At 33.0% G+C, this 17059-nt stretch overlaps 2 protein-coding genes across 3 annotated transcripts; both read right to left on the bottom strand.

Moving 5' to 3' along the window:
- Positions 1-8231: 8231 nt before the first annotated feature.
- LOC111892945 (putative UPF0481 protein At3g02645) lies at positions 8232-9834 on the bottom strand. 2 transcript variants are annotated; one of them, XM_023889020.2, is made up of 2 exons: positions 9710-9834; positions 8232-9575 (listed from the first exon to the last, which is right to left on the bottom strand). In XM_023889020.2, the coding sequence occupies exon 2, from the start codon at positions 9464-9466 to the stop codon at positions 8252-8254; it is 1215 nt and encodes a 404-aa protein (XP_023744788.1). In that variant the 5' UTR covers positions 9467-9575; positions 9710-9834; the 3' UTR covers positions 8232-8251. The 2 variants fall into 2 exon arrangements, with proteins under 2 accessions (XP_023744788.1, XP_023744787.1); XM_023889019.2 differs by lacking the exon at positions 9710-9834 and having other exon boundaries at positions 8232-9703.
- Positions 9835-14965: 5131 nt separating this feature from the next.
- On the bottom strand, positions 14966-16787 carry LOC111892943 (peptidyl-prolyl cis-trans isomerase CYP71). The gene is made up of 7 exons (XM_052768848.1): positions 16735-16787; positions 16555-16630; positions 16280-16387; positions 16007-16183; positions 15684-15901; positions 15442-15574; positions 14966-14971 (listed from the first exon to the last, which is right to left on the bottom strand). Exons 1-7 carry the CDS (start codon positions 16785-16787, stop codon positions 14966-14968), a joined length of 771 nt encoding a protein of 256 aa, XP_052624808.1.
- Between the last annotated feature and the right edge of the window lie 272 nt (positions 16788-17059).

The following is a 17059-nucleotide window of genomic DNA, read 5'->3' as shown; positions in this document are numbered from 1 at the left end:
AAGGATTTTCAAAGGAATGTACTTTGAGTGAGAGACACCATATCTAAGGAATTGTCTTGTAACAATCTCCGTTAGAGGACTTTGTAATATCATTGTCAATAGTCTTTGTGACTTTGGTGCAGTGACATTACGAAAGAATCATTGCATAAAATGTTAGAATCTAGCATATTCTATAAGTGGCAAGAATTTGATATTCTTAAACTTATGAAAAACGGATTTGGAGTTGTGAAATGAGAATGATTGGAAATGTGTCCAATGTGATCTATTTCACAAAGTAAGAACCATAGGTAAACATTGTGTGCATGCTAGGTGCATGGGACAAGTGTAATAATTCAAGTAAGAAGTTAACCACTTGGGTTGTGGTGACTTGGTAAGACATGTGGAAGATATGGTGGATAACCTATTGACCCATGTTCAAATCCTGGCACTACTAAGCCCTTGTGGCCATGGAGGTTCGCCTGCAGTGACTCCAGGGCATGAGATAAAGCCTCATGTTTGCAGCGAGGGATTAGTCGGTGCACGAAAGCTGGCCCGGAAACCCTCGTTAGGGAAGTTCCCTTTCCAAAAAAAAATTCAAGTAAGAAGTTGATTACCCGAAACGACAAATAATGAGTAATCAATATGGTGATAAATAAAAGGCGTTTTATTTATACTCAAAGGTTTGAGGCCATATGGGATTAGTATTATTCTTGTGTTTCACATTTGCATGTTTTGACTTCCAGAATAATTGAGTTTATTAAGAATAATCGAATTATTCGAACGGGCCACAGTCATTCATATGTTGGAAGTAGATATGAATGAAGACTATCGTGAATTGGTGTGTGGATTATCTAGAAGAGTATTAGACATAAGCAAATGTTTGCTGCAACGTTCATGAGTGCTTATGAATATGATTTGAGCATTGGATTAAACCCACGCTCACTTGGATTACTCCATGAATTGTATCACGAGTGATTAGTGAGACGATAACATCTTATATTCTTGAAACTGAGATGTGTGAGTTGTATCTTGCGAATCGGTTGCACATTGATAATATGTAAACGCACTAGTAACTTGGTGTTATAAAACATATTGTTGTGTGTAATTCGGTGAATGAGTGCAAGCAAGCATTGTATCAAAGTTTATCCGTTCCTTTTATCCAAAGAAGGATTAAAGCGATATCTTTTGGGCCACTCGATGGTTTAGTGATGACAAACGTAAATGCTCGGCCGGGCTAGGGCTAATTTGATTTGTTCAATTAGTCTGTCGTCATAAATCGGAAATCGAGAAGTAGTACAAAGAGAATGATTTGAAATCATATCTCATACGATATCTAGAATGGAGGAATATATGATCCCTTATATAAGGACACGTGTATCTGATAGGATCAGAGTTGACAGCGGCTTTGGAAAGCTACGATTGCAGATCAGGATCTGAAGTCATACGCAGAATTGTTATTAGACTTATCCAAGTGGGAGACTGTTGGATTAGTGTCTAAGTCCATAACTATTTTGGTATGTACTTGACCCGATGGTGCATGGTCCTTTTGGGTTGCCTTCACCAAAGCAACTTGATTGGAGAAATAAATAAAGAGAGAGAGAGAGGTTATTATGATTTATTAATATGTTATAAGAATAATATATTAAAGGAGAAATCATATTTGCTTAATTAATATTGGTCAATAATTAATTAGGAATTAATTTTGTGATCAAGTGTAATTAATTAAACTAGAGGGGCTGAATTGTAGTTATGTGATAGTTACGAAATATGGTAATGGTTATCCTAAATATGGGTTGAACGAATTCAAGGAGATAAGGATCCTTGAAATCATCCAAAGGATAAAGGATAAGGGTTTCCAAGGCTTATCTTATGGTTGCTTTGTGGATAAGCAACTAGATAAGGATAATGACTGAAACCCTATCTCTACACCTATATAAAGACCCTAAGGCCTTAGAATTCGTGTACTTGTTCCCAAGGAGTCCTAAGGACGAATTCTAACCTCTCTCCTCTCTCTTTATACCTTCTCCATTTGCTCTTGGTGTTTGTAAGCCATTAGAGGAGTGACACTTGTGACTCTAAGCATTCCAAAGTCAATTCAAGGTGGAATTAGGATTGTTATTGCTATATAACAATCAAGGTATGTTCTTAAACCCATTCTTATGTTAATATCGATTTCATATACTAGAATTAGGGTTTATAGTCTTGGATTCAAAGCATGTACAATAGAGAAACCTAGATCCAAGCATTAGGGTTTGTATGAGCACATAGGATGTCTTATGACCAAAACCCTTCAGAACACTCAATGGAGGATTAGGGTTTCATGCTAGTTGCTTTAGGGTGAGAGTGAGGCTGATCCTTGAAGTATTATGTTATTTATATAGTGGCATACCCTAAAAATTAGGGTTTAGGAACTCTGAGCGTACGATGGGCATACTCTTCCCAAGCCCGTGTTCACTTTATTTCCTACGTTGGGCGTACCCATAGCTTACACTGGGCGTACTCTTGCGCCTACCACCTTGCATGCATGGTCCTTTCTTGCCAACTTTCTCCATTAAGGACCAATAATGCAAATGAGTTCAAAATGCTATAACTCCTTCATTCTAAGTCTGTTTCCGATGAACTTTATACCCACGAAAAGGTGGCGAGAAGCCCTATGCTTCTAACTTTATACGCAAGTCTTAAATCCTTCCGAATAAACCTGAGACCCATAAAATTCTGCATCGTCAAATCATGCTTATACCCTTGGCCTTCGAAGCCACAACCGAACACTTTCTAAACCGGGTGCTACACCTTGTTATAAAATCGATAAGACACAGAACGCCAAAAACGAATTTTGTATGAGAAAGATAGGATTTTTTCAAAATCATTTAGGCTTATAAAAATATTTGATAAAAATAAAATCAGAGTCAGCCAATGCAACCTAAAGGAAAGTTATAGTGCTCGATGATAGTTGTGCATGGATATAAAGAAAGTCGAATATAGAGCTCGTATGGAGGAGATATGAATTTTATAAAAAATAATTATTTTTTGTGTGTGTCACACGTGCCATGCAGGACACGCAGGTAGGGGTGAAAACGAGCCGAGCCGAGCCCGAGCCTGGCCAGGCTCGGCTCGTGCTCGTTTAAGTTCAAAGAATCTCGAGCTCGAGCTCGAGCTCGGCTCGATTCGAGCTTCTTATACTGAGCTCGGCTCAAGCTCATAAATAATTATATAAGCTCGACTTGGGCTCGGGCTCGGCTAGTTTTTTTTCTAACTTGCCTAAATAAGCTTAAGCTCAGCTCGAGCTCGTTAAGAAGCTCGTTTACTAATACCCTAAATTCCTAATCCACAAATATGTTTTTATTTTAATATATAAAAAATAAGAAATTATATTATATAAAGGCTCGTTTAGGCATGTGTGCCTAATCGAACTTAGTGACATAGGCTCGAGCTCCAGCTCGTTTAATAAACGAGCTTAATATTAAGTCGGCTCGGGCTCGTCTAAAATCGGTTTCGAGTTGAGCTTTTAGCGATCCGATCCCAAGTAGCTCACGAGTAGCTTGGCTCGTTTGCACCCCTATGTGTAGGTCTGGCAATGAGATTCATTGAGATATGGAAGATGTGGACGAACGGGGAGAATGACACATGTCAAGTTCTAGGTGGAGCCAATGTTTTTGTGCGTGACGTGCATCTATGATGATGTCGTGTGCGCCATAAAATGCCCACTACAAATAGAGGTCCATACTTATTAACATTTCACATCTCAAAACACTCTCTTATTTCTTATAACTGGCCTAAAGGTCATATCTCCTTCCGCATGGCTTGAGCCTCCCGATTTAAAGTCTCGAATCAGTCACAGCACAAGACAAGTGTGCGTTCACAGCCCCACCTTTACGATATTTATGATTTTTACGAGGGGAATACATGTTAGATTAATATATTATTGATTTTGTAAAGTATTATTACCTACATTATATCAGTAACATATAAAATTCATAAAACGTTAGGATGATATTATATCTGGTAATTACCCTGCCAATATTTTAGGAATAATATTATGCCTAGTCATTATGCTCCACAAACCTTAGGATAATATTATACTTGGTAGATACTCTGCACAAACTTTATGATAATATTATACCTAGTCGGTACTTTGGCTAATTCTCTAGAGTAACATAGTACCTACACGTTATCATGGCCAAATCTATAAGATAGCATTGTACCTAGTCGTTAGTCTGCCTGAATAACCTATAGAAATAACTAAAGTACTATAATTATATGTATATATATAGACACACACACGCGCATATATATATATATATATATATATATATATATATATATATATATATATATATATATATATATATATGATGGGTTTTGAGCAATACGTCATTCTTATGGTGTACATGCAAACCCTAATAGCTTTTGGATCTAGTTTGTCTAATGAACATGCAATTGAATATCCAAAGCTATAAACCCTAGATTTAGCATAAAATTAATCATATTAACATAAAATAGGGTTTAGATCTAACCTTTGATTGTTATATAGCAATAACAATCTAATCCTTGGTTTCAGAAAGCTTAGTGCCTCAAGTGCTACACCTCTAATGGAGTCACAAACACCACTAAGCAACTTGGATGAAGAGGGAAGAGAGGGGAGGCAACAACAAACAGCTGGAAACCCTAAAGGAAGTGTTAGCCATGTTTTTGGTGCCCAAGGGTTCCTTATATACTTAGGCAATTAGGGTTATCAAACAAGGAAACCATAATTTGAATGCTTAAGCCCTAAGTAGCCCATGGACCCCTTTTGGAACATGCCTTCGACAATTTCTAATGGACTTCCCCATAGAATTCATCCGACCTATTATTCCAAGGTGATCCATAACCCAAATTGCAATTATCTTATAATTACAATTCCAGTCCCCTAAGTTTAATTAATCTCTTTTAGCCACAAAATTAATTCTTAATTAATTCTTGACTAATATTAATTAAACATTATGATTTCTCCTATAATATATTATTCTTATAATATATTAATAAATCATAAATAAACCTTTCTCTCCTTAATTCATCACCATGCTCATAATCGAGTCAAGTACATACCAAAATAGTTATGGACTTAGACACTAATCCAATATATATATATATATATATATATATATATATATATATATATATATATATATATATATACACATATCAGTATAATTATGTAAGGAAATCAAGACAAAGGAAGTTAAAACTATGGATAACAAGATCAAAAAACATAAAATGCACTATCAAGCTAAGCAAAAAAGTTGTTAAATGAGAATGATACTATTCCTTCTTTAGCTGATTATAGTTAACCGCATCCTATAATCGTTAAATATTAAGTAAGGGAGAAAGATATGTATAGATCTATACTGGGCTAACATCCCCATATATGGTTGCTAGCTACAAGCTTGATGGTCGAATCATAATAGGCATAACTTTCTAAACTAATTTACCACGTTAGATGAATCATCATACATGGAGAATATCAAGTCGAAAGTACGATTATAGGAACTCATTGAAACATTGCTCAACGAACCTTAATTATTTAAACTAAATATAGGGGAGCGCCTTGAAGTAGTATTAGTATACATCAATATGCGAAAGGGGTGGAAATCTTATTAGAGATATACTATACGAAAGGGGTAACACATTTGAGAAGAGAAGTTATAATACTAATATAATATGAGTACAAAATTCATCTAAGAAGAATGATAATATTACTCTAGTACCTTATCCAGCACCTATATGAAATTATTTTACATCCTAAGGTAACAATGTAACAAAAATATGAACACTTCTTAAGGAAAGCCAAGGTGTATTACAAGGATAAGGACAGATGGGTAATAACAAGATATGAAAAATATAAAATCGAGGTCGTAGTTATTCATTAGAAGCCTAAACCATAGGAATAAGAAGATTTATGAAAGTATAAATTCGTATGCATAAGCAAAGATCCTATGCTAAAACTATTTAGAGTATTTTCACTATCCATAAAAAAAACCTATGAACTGACCGATATTATGTTTACTATTTTCAAAATCACATGTATACATAGGGAACCGAAGAAGAGAAGATTGCAACGTGAAGGAACAATCCATAATGAAATAGATAGAATATATCATGTAAAGATCAATTGCAAATTTTGTTTGGTAATAAAGATATTATATGTATTGTTCAATATATGTTCTATGACTACGATGCTCAACGTACGTTGCACAGTCTGGTGTTTCCACCACCAGTTGGGGGTGTGACATTAGGCAGTTAAGACAGTCAAGAGGCAGGATCATTTCAACATATTGACTTTCTGAAATCCAACAACCAGACCAATGTGTCTACCCTAGATATTGTTCCCGTAACTAGATCAATCGATAAAATGATTATGCTTAATGATTAATCAGATACATAGTTTTATAATAACGATAATGGTTATACTCTATATTAAGTTATCCTTAAGCGAAAGTGTAACTTACCCAATTGATGAAATCCTAATAATTGAGAGACGAACTCTGACGACTAATTCCTTATATTCTTCTCAAACTTCCAGTGCTTCACTACCAATATTATAGAACGAGGAATCGAATCATGTGGGACCGAAATCTCAAGATGGATGGAGTTTGGGGAGCAAAAGGCGCAAGGAATGGTGGAAGGGGGTCTTATTTTTGTTAGGGTTGAATACTGATGGAAGCGTCGCACCCATATAGGGACATGTCACGCCCCCTGCTGCAGCCCTCTTAGTTTGTCACTTAGTTTGTTAGGTATCGACTATTTTCTTGTAAACTTTGGAAAATCATATTTCATTCATAAGAGCCTCGTTTTAGATGTTCTTTATATTAACACGTTCGTATTGATGTTTAATACAACTTTCATGTTGATCAATTTGGCTAAAAAAACAATATATTTCCACTTTCATTTTTATAAACAATGGTTTATATCTTTTTATTTCGAAAAGTGAAAATGAGATGTTACAGTTTAACAATACCAATTGGTTATTTATACCAAATTCACATTGCGATAATTTCTTATAACAAATTTCCATACCAATAATCATTCTCAAATGAAGCAACATAAGTTTAAAATAAATAAAAATAATGAAAGTCAACTTAAAACTAGGGATGGCCCTGGTATGGGTCCCGAGGGATCCTGGACCGCCACATGATTTCCTATCCCAAGGTTAAAAAAAAAAAAAAAAAACAAACAAACTTGTTATCAACATGGTCATGTCAACTCCCAAAATAAGTACCTAATAAAATAGATAAATATGTTATTTTTATGCATAACTTTTATTTGCAATGCTAATTATGGATGATATATTATGTCAAATTTTGGGTTTAAACCTACTAATTAAAATGATAAATTTATTTCTACTATCAACATCGATCATATTAACCACTAAAACAAGTACAAAATAAAACATACTAATATGTTATTTTTTATGCATAACTTTTATTTGTAATGCTAATTATGGATAATATATTATGTTAAGTTTTGGATTAAATCCGGTGGCACCCGTTTTTGTAAAAAAAAATGCTATTAAAAATGAGAAACTCATTTCAACTGTCAACATGATTATGTCAATTACCAAAATAAGTACCTAATAAAACATATTATGTTATTTTTTACGCATAAATTGACTTTGTAATGTTAACTATGCATAATATATTATGTTAAGTTCTGGTTTTTAAACCGAGTAACATCGGTTTCGGAAGAAAAAAATACTAATAAAAATGAGGAATTTGTTTCAACTTGATGATATATCGAAAGACATGATATAATGAAGGCTATCTCATTCTGCTAGCAGAAGGGAAGATTAGAATGGAATCTCTTATATAAGGCAAATTTAAATTAGAGGAAGTCATTTTGTTTGGTGATTTATTATTATTATTATTATTATTTATTTATTTATTTATTTATTTATTTATTTTTGCAGCTTGTCTTTTGCAAGTTACATAGTGGTTAATGGCGTAAACCTCGGGACCTCAGGACAGGACAGATTCAGTTACAAACTTTATAAAACCTAAAATACTTGGTTTAAAGTTTGGGTTTCTTTAATGCTGCTCAAACCTTTTTTTTTTTTTTTTTTTTTTTTTTTTTTTTTTTTTGAGTTCATCTAAGTTTGACTTGCAAAATAAAATAAGAGCAACTCAGTGAAACCAACAAAAATTAAAATTTAAACTTGTCATGTTTTAAAAAAAAGGAGGAAGATATTTAAACATATAAAATTTGTAAGGAAGGAAAAAAGAAAAATACACATAATAATTTAATGTTTAATAACAATCATTGGATTTGCGGCCTTGATTGTAAAGATTGTCTGAACTACCGTAAGAACAAACAAAACAATTCCAGCAAATAAAGCAATCATATTCCATGGACTACTGAAATACGTACGCTTTAACCCTGCAGCAGCATTTGGCCAATAACTATTGTAGTAGATATCCAATTCTTGCCACTCTTGATGGTAGAAAAATTCCAGTAAGGCAACATCTTTGCATACACTGTTTATCATATTCACAGCTTTCTCATTCGAGCATAATTTATTCGCAATAACACCTGATTTTACCAACTTGGCAACATCGTCTGGAGTATCGATTAGCATATCCATGGCACAGACATATGAAGTCACGTAATTAGGAACTAGAGATGACTGCTCGTAAGTAATGAGGTTCCTTAAAACTGGTTCACTGTCATCATTAAGAGTCACTTTTGGCATCCGCAGAGTAGGCTTACACCAAAACCATGGGAAGCATGAAAACCTTGGTAATTCTAGTTTCATGGCCATTGCCCAATTTGCATCTTCATTAGGCCTAAAGTTCACCCCTGCTCTATCTAGGTCCATGGTCATGTGCCTCTTTGGATGTGTTCTAGATCCTGTCGGGATATCATGCACAGGCTGGAAACATTTGTGTAGAAAGCCAAGAATATGATCATGAGTGGTATCTAGTTTGAGATTATGTTGTACTAAATTTGCTCCAAAGATATTGTAGTGTTTGAGAAGGATCTTGATATGGTTTGTAAGAGTGGTCTTTGGTTTAAATTGGAGAATAGTGGACTCAAAGATGTCTTTAAGAACAAAAAACGGGATTTGGTTTTCTATCAACACCATATCATTAACTATTGATGGAGCAATCAACATACTTACAGGAAATGGTCCATCATCTTCTGAAAGAAGGTGAATGAAATCAAGTATGAAACAAGCATCTATAACCATCATTCTAACAAGTTCTTCATCGTTGTAGATCATTGACTCTGCATAACATGCCTTGACTAGTTCTATTTTCCTACACACCTTGTGCACACATTCTTGTAACGTTTTCTCTGGGTTGCAACCTGAAAGATCCAGTAGATGATGTAAATAAGTCGTTTTTTGAACTTCAAATTCTTGCAAATTTTTATCTTGTCTGTGGAGAGGTCCAATAGAGACCACCCGAGGGTTAAAAGAACTTGGGCTGTGATCTCGGCACACTCTAGGAACCATGAAAATTGATGCTAAACCATGATTGCCAAGTTTTCTTCCTTTTTCTTTACAATCAAGCAGAAACTGGACAGAATGGCAAAGGCTATCTCCAGCTCCAAGCTCCAAATCGCTAGTTGCCATTCAGAATATTAGTTAGCTTAATTTCCTCTCTAACAAGTTATAAGAAATTTTAGAGGATAATAGATTATATGTGATTAAAGAAATCACATTAAAGAAAAGATACAGTAAAAGTGATGGGATTACCTTCTTTACTGTGTAAACTAGTTCAATATTTGTTTGAGTTTTTGCACTTTCAGTTTGAGGTTTAGACATTGTTGTCTATGGCTAAGATAGATACATATGTGGCTAAGATATATGGTGAACCAAATTTCACCCCACTAATATCTAGCTAAAACCTTCAATATAATAATTATTATTTTGAGATCTCTTATTATTATTATTATTATTATTATTATTATTATTATTATCATACTATAAACAATATATCGTCTTAAATTTATATTATATTTATTTATTAATATTAAGAATTTGAGCCTGACATTATTGCAATCCCATCTGATTTCTTAATATATTACTTATCATTATCATTATTTAATAAATATAGGGATGAAAAAATTGGCCGACTTTGCTTAACTTTTCATAGACAATAAACGGATGTCGTTGTTAGCACCAACTTATTGAATCCGCTGTTAAGGGAATATATTAAGTATCTTTATTTATTTAAATAATAATTATACTATCATATCCCAAAAATAAAATTATTAAGCTTTTTCTATGTACGTAATTTTCAACAAATAAATAATAATTATAGCAAATATATCTTAAATATAATTACTACAGTTATTACTATTTTCCATTGTTGTAAAAATCTCGATTAGGTCCCGATTAATCTCCGATTAATCCCTACGCGCTACTCAACCGATTAGAGTGCGCCTAGCGATTAATCTTTGCATACATAATGAGTGAAACATTATAAAACGATGAAATTTTAACATTTTGAAGAAACTTTATTTCAATAGAAACTATTTGAAGCATGATTAGTGTTGTACTAATCATATTAACCTATTTTGTTATCATATTAGTAGTATTTACGAACTTTGATATGATATTAGTCATATTTAATTTTTTAAAATTCAACAAATTAGCAACTAATGGTCCCCGATTAATCCCCGCCTATCCGATTAATCTCTTGACCCCAGTCCACCGACTAGCTAACGTCGAACGTTTTTACAACCTTGCTCTTTTCTATATAGTAATTTACAAATATTAATTATACATAAATTCAATTCAACTCCATATGGTAAAAAAAAAATTGGTATGTGAAACAACGTAGGAGATAGGCGGGATGTTTTTATTTTGGAACAACATAAATTTATTAAAACAACTAGTGAGAAGCTAGAAAAATATTACAGTAAACTACATAGCTAATTGCTCAAGGAACGCCTAGCTTTTTTTACACCTATTCGAAATTCAAAAGCAAACGGTACAATTAGCGAGCTTAGGCAAAACTGTTCCAAAAATAAGACTATTTATGAATCTAGATATCACCCAAAAGGTAGAGATAACCATTGCATCAAACAGTTTTCGAACTGAAGTTGAGACCACAACCGTATTCACTTAAGAAAGGAACCACGAATCGACTCCTCTAGCAAAATAGAAAAACCCCACCAAATAGCAATATTCGACTATAAACCTTTCAAGATAGAACATATAACAAAAATATGAACTATTGTCTCCTCATGTAATCCTCTACTTGAGAACCTTTCTTAGTCGGGATCCGCCCTTGGCTTTTGGAGTCTTGGGTTGAAACAAAATAGGGATTCATGCTACCGGGTCCTCTTCATCCAAAGCAAAGGTGGGTGTAACCATATCTCAATCACGGAATCTCCCATAAGATCAAAATGATAAAGAGGTTAGTAATTTTTCATTTTTTTTCATAAGTAGGTTGCTATAATAGAATAAACTTAGATCCATTAGGGTGCATGTAGACATAGGGTTTTCAGTGGCGAGTCTAGAACTTAAAACCACATGGTTCACTATTTAAGTGAAACCGAAAAAATACTAGTTGCGGGTCTGGATTTGGGTTATGTCCTATAAGAAAAAAAGATTTGAAGTTGTTAGAATTGTATCCGACGAGGTTTTATATCTTGATATATTTTCACAAAAATAATCATTTATATGCTAATAACAAAACACACTAAATAAATCATGTTGGTAATATTACACGTTACTAACGTGTGGACCGCTCATACGGAATAATAATAACAATAGTAAAAAGCCCCTACACACAATGATGAGGTGAACCTTTTATCTCTAATCATTGACTTATAGGTTGAAAAAAATTGACACTGAGAAAGGAAGATTGTTGGAGACTGGAGTTGCCGTTGACTGTGGTAATGGAGAGGCTATCAACGAAGGCAACAAATGTCGATGATCAACCATTTATGAAGGTGTGAAGCGGGAACCAGAGTATTGGAGAATAAAATGACATCTTCTAATTGACAAATGATTTCTTTTTCTTTTATTTAAATTTAAGGTTATATCATATTGGATTACATCTTAAATGAATTAGTTATTTGGGCTATTAAAATATAAAATATGGGCTTTGAAAAGCTTAAGTTGTACATTTGTTTTAGCCAAAAAATATTAAGTGGTTCACTTAAAATTTTAAGGTAGTTCAAAATTTTATTTCTATATAACTTTTTATAATAATAATATGTGACAACCCGAAATATTTGGATCAAACAATGTCTAAATTTCAACCTTATTACGATGAATACCTTAAAAACCATTAGGGCATAAGTGCTTGTGTATGGAAGTATACATTTTAGAAAGCACATATAGGGTAACCTCTTGAAAGTAAACAAGTTCAGCAAGACAAAAGTGTGACAAGTTGGAGTTCAAGTTGCCATAAGACTTAAGTAAATAATGCAACCCAACAAGGATCAAATGATGTTAACACAAGAACTTGTAGTTATGACACAATCTTTATCACTCAAACTATTAGGCCAACATATTTGAGTTTCCTATTAACTAAGGCCTTAGAGCAATGACTTAAGCTAACATATATGCATATAAATGTGTAATAAGCTTTGTGGAACCATGATTTAATTCATTCTTGTCAAGACAACAATCTAGCACACCATGAGCATTTTCTTTATGAATTTAATCCTAGAACTTTACTTTGGCCGTGAACTACCCAAGAAACCCAATGTATGGCCGTGAACACCTTTGATGGGAAGGCTTTGGCCGTGAACCCCTTTGGTGGACCATCTTAGGGCGTAAACTACTTTAGGAACCACCCCTTGGGCGTAAACACCATACTAGGAAGGATTATAGAGCGTAAACACCATACTAGGAAGGGTCACTACTAGAAAAAAGGCCTTTTACGACGTTCATTGCGCATCGTAAAACGCTCAGAAGACGCGCAAATGCGTGTCAAGGAAGGCCCTGTCATAAAGAGAGACGACGCGCATTTACGACGCGCATTTACGACACGCAATGCGTATCAAGGAAGGCCCTGTCATAAAGGAAGACGACTCGCATTCGCATGTCGTAACCTTACGACGCGCGTGTTAATGACACGCAATGCGTATCAAGAAAGCCCCTGTCAAGAAAGGCTATGTCATAAATGAAGATGACATACATTTTTGTGTATCTTAAATTTAAATGTTTAAAAAAAATAAATTTATATATTTATTAATTTTTAAATTAAATTTTCATTTAATTTCTTATAATAGAAATAAAATACCATATACAAAAAATACAATCCATTGCATAATATAAAATAAATTGCACAAATTATAATGTCATACAAAGAATCATTCAAATGTTAAACAAAAATAATACATTGCTAACATGTGTTATACATTCCTATAAAACTAACAAATAATCATACAACTCTGTTTCTTACTGGAAAGGAATGCCAAACATGATTACAAGTCTCCCTTAATCTTGATTATAATCAAATGTATCTTTAATTCTTTATATAAATGAAGCTTAAATGATGTCTTTAAATAATGAACACAATAAATGTTATAAACCTTTTGAGGCCCATAACATCAGGATCTGAGTTTTCTATTTCAACTGCAGGACTACCGTTAGTTTAAGGATCACTTTTTGGACGCTTTTTCTTCTGCATACATTAACAAACATGTTAACTTTCAAGAAATATATTTAGTTTTTAGGCTCATAGTGGCATGCATATAGCTGAGGTGAGAGAAAGGTATACATACAACTAGTAAGACATCCAGACTATCCATAACAGGTGGTTTCAAATTTTCATAATCAACTGCATTGTAAGATAACATGAACACAAGAAAGGTAATCAAAGGTTAAAATATTACATATTTACATGTTAAAAGTGTAAAGAAAAGATGATGTGGTTACACAGCTTACTATCAGAATTTAAGAGGTCGCTACTTAATGTGTGTCCTACTTGTGCCATAGGAATTAACTACAATCACCACACACACCGAAAAGGGTCATGTATACAGAAATGGTGGATAGAAGAGAAAGAAGATAAAGCTAAAAAACTACCTGCATTGTAGTAATAAACTCTTTGAAGCCAAGAAAGCCTTGTCGTCTAGAATCTGCAATTGCCCATACCTTAAGAAGTAGTATGAACAGGTGTAGAGAAATAGTTAGGACAGATTGGGATTAAAAGAGTAGAAAAGCAGAAAGACAACTATAAGCTAACTTCTGTGCCCTTATGAGCACACTTAGCAATCAAATTAATGATCAAAACTTGAGGAGGTAAAACACTATCTAAAAAATAAATAATCATTTATTTAGAGAGTTGAATGCAAAAAATAGTAACATACTCTTATTGATTTGTTCTAAAATCAAGAAATTCCTATGGTTTTGGTCCTAAGAAAGTTGAAATGACTATTTTTCCCTTTTACTTTGAATTAATAAAATATTAAAACAAATATGAAAAAACATAAAAAAATAAATTAAAAGGGCAAAACAGTCATTTCAAATCTTTCAGGGACCAAAACCAATTTTGTAGTTTTGTCAACAAAAAAATAGTAATTTTTATCATTTAAAACTTCAATTCAAAAACACTTAACCTCTATTCAGCATCACTTCTAGGTAGAAGGGTAAAATGGTCATTTACTCAATAAATAACCAGTCTATATGTTCATTCATTACTTTCAAGAGACAGATATCATTTATCCATCAAGAAATTTAACAGAAAAAAATTAAAAAAAGAAAAAAAAAAAAAGGAAGAAAGCTCTTACCTGTTATGCAAAGGACCATACCATTAAGCAACAACCATCCCTCATGGCCATTCCTTGAGAAGAATTGATAGATATAATGTGGAGATATTGCCTTGAAAATAGAAGGGTAATGATATATGATGTTGTAAATTCCAATAAAAGGAGTAGTCAATGTCCATGCACCCATAATAGGTGAGAACAAAAAGCTCGCTCTTGTAGTTCCAAATTTTTGAACCAAAAAACAGAACAACAAGAACTAATGCAGACAGAGCTTCCACTAGAGCTGAAAAGTAAAAAAAAAAAAAAACATAAAAAAATATGACAAGATCTTTATAAATGTAGTTGAATAAACAAAAATCAGAGGAATGATGCACAGATGATGATGAAGCAGAGACAAATAAGAAAGTAGATTCAAAGAAGAAAGGATGGTTTTCATCCATGTTCCAAAGGTTAGTTTATAACTCGTATTTTTTTTCATTTTTAGCATTTTTAATGGTCATTTAGTCTCGTTTAGATGGTCTATTCAGTCTAGAAAGGCAACACTCCTTATGTTGTAACAGAGTTGGAAAGTCAATAAATCTTGCCAAGGTATAAAAAAATATTAAAAATTGAATCTTGGCATACAAAAAACAAAAAAATAATATGTGAAATGTTGTGTGCATAATCTGGTAAATATATATATCATCAAGGATATTAATTATTATTTATTAAAATCAAATAAATCATTTTAAAAGCAAAAAGTAGGCTACTTACCACATTTTCTGGAAGAGATGTTGTAACAGACTTTCCAATATCTGATGCAGCCATAAGTTCATCAGGAGGAGGCTTTTCATTAAAGACATCCCTACCCTTGGTTGCATCATCAGGTTCCTCTGGTTCTCTTCGGCTATTTTTATTTTTATAACATATGAACAATCATAAATATATGATTTTACTTTTACACAAAATAATATATATATATATATATATATATATATATATATATATATATATACCTGAACAAATAGATTCTGTGTTTCTTAAAAGCACAGCATAACAAAGTAGGATCTGTCATGGGATCTTTGCTTTCATTCACATTTACAGCAGCAGCAGGAATTTTTCGCACTTTTTTACTGCTTTGATCACCTTGATACAAAGCAATTCTTAAAAACCTATCATTATTTTCCACCTTCCCTAATATTCTGGAAACTTTGTTTGTGTGCAGATTTACAATCTATCACCAATTTATGAATAAAACATTAGAAAATAAAATCTTCGGATTACTGCATACACCTTAGAATTTGAGAAAAACAAAATGGCACAAGGTAAAATTTCTTACTTTAATACCAAGGAGAGTTGGATAAATAATGAAATTAGAGCTTTCATCAAATAGTGCATTTGGTTGTAGGACATTTTCTGTTTTTTCAATTTCTCTTTCAACTGCCATTCTTCTCCCAAAATCAATAGCTTCTAATCGATACAAAGGAACATCGCTTCTTTGAAGATCTTGAGCATTCTAAACAAACCAAAGTTAGGTTAAATCTTCATAATAGTTAAGGATATATACGTTTAAATGTCATGAAACTGAGGGTAAAAGAGTAAATTTACTTACCTCAAGTGATTCATCATAGACACGTCTTAGTTTACCAGTTCTATACCAAAATATACGTATTCTTCGATCTGGTGATGTGATTGCAAATTGTTTGCCATCTGGACTTACCTAAAAGAAAAAAACAGAAATATTTAAAAAATAATTGATGCTACATGAAATAAATCTTCTTTCTGTGAATGAGTGACACACTCTTTTATTACAAATTTTATCCTAATTACAACAAAATAAATTTTATAATAGCTATTACTCTCTACAAACTGAATTTAAATCATTACCTCAATAGTAGAAATAGCAGTTTTACTTTTGACAATCGCAAACAAATCAGTATCACTTTTCAACTTGGAATTAACCCTGAAGAATCCAACAAACAAGAAACATCAATATATGAAGCCAAACAACAAACAAAACAAGAAAATCATAAAGTATTCACAATTTCACACAATTACAAAACATACCCACTTTCAGGGAACTGAAGTGTAGCAAGATCCCAATATTCGATAATCCCCATGGTATCTCCAGATACCACAGTATCAAAAGCATCAATATATATTTACCAGATTATGATTACCTAGAAACATAGACGATGGCAACATGGTGGGTCTGGGTGACTAGGATGGTTCCGGTCTTCATGTAGCCATTTTTGTGTAATATCTAAGATTATTGAGTTCTTTTCCATGAACCGTTCTCACCAATTACCACCACTAATGGATTCCGATACACTGTTTCCAATATATTTTTCTTCAAACCAATGAAGTTGGAGGTTCAACATTGAAATTGATT

This window comes from Lactuca sativa, chromosome 2 (assembly GCF_002870075.4).
Source record: "Lactuca sativa cultivar Salinas chromosome 2, Lsat_Salinas_v11, whole genome shotgun sequence".
Classification (NCBI taxonomy): domain Eukaryota; kingdom Viridiplantae; phylum Streptophyta; class Magnoliopsida; order Asterales; family Asteraceae; genus Lactuca; species Lactuca sativa.
This window is presented reverse-complemented; position numbering and strand designations above follow the sequence as displayed.

Excerpts from the sequence above, each read along its gene's own strand:
- LOC111892943 (XM_052768848.1), bottom strand. The coding sequence starts at position 16,787 with ATGGGGATTATCGAATATTGGGATCTTGCTACACTTCAGTTCCCTGAA. Across the intron at positions 16,631-16,734 it reads CTTCAGTTCCCTGAAAGTGG|GGTTAATTCCAAGTTGAAAA; the intron begins GTATGTTTTGTA and ends TGGATTCTTCAG. Across the intron at positions 15,575-15,683 it reads CACAGAATCTATTTGTTCAG|CCGAAGAGAACCAGAGGAAC; the intron begins GTATATATATAT and ends AAATAAAAATAG.
- LOC111892945 (XM_023889019.2), bottom strand. The coding sequence starts at position 9,586 with ATGGCAACTAGCGATTTGGAGCTTGGAGCTGGAGATAGCCTTTGCCAT.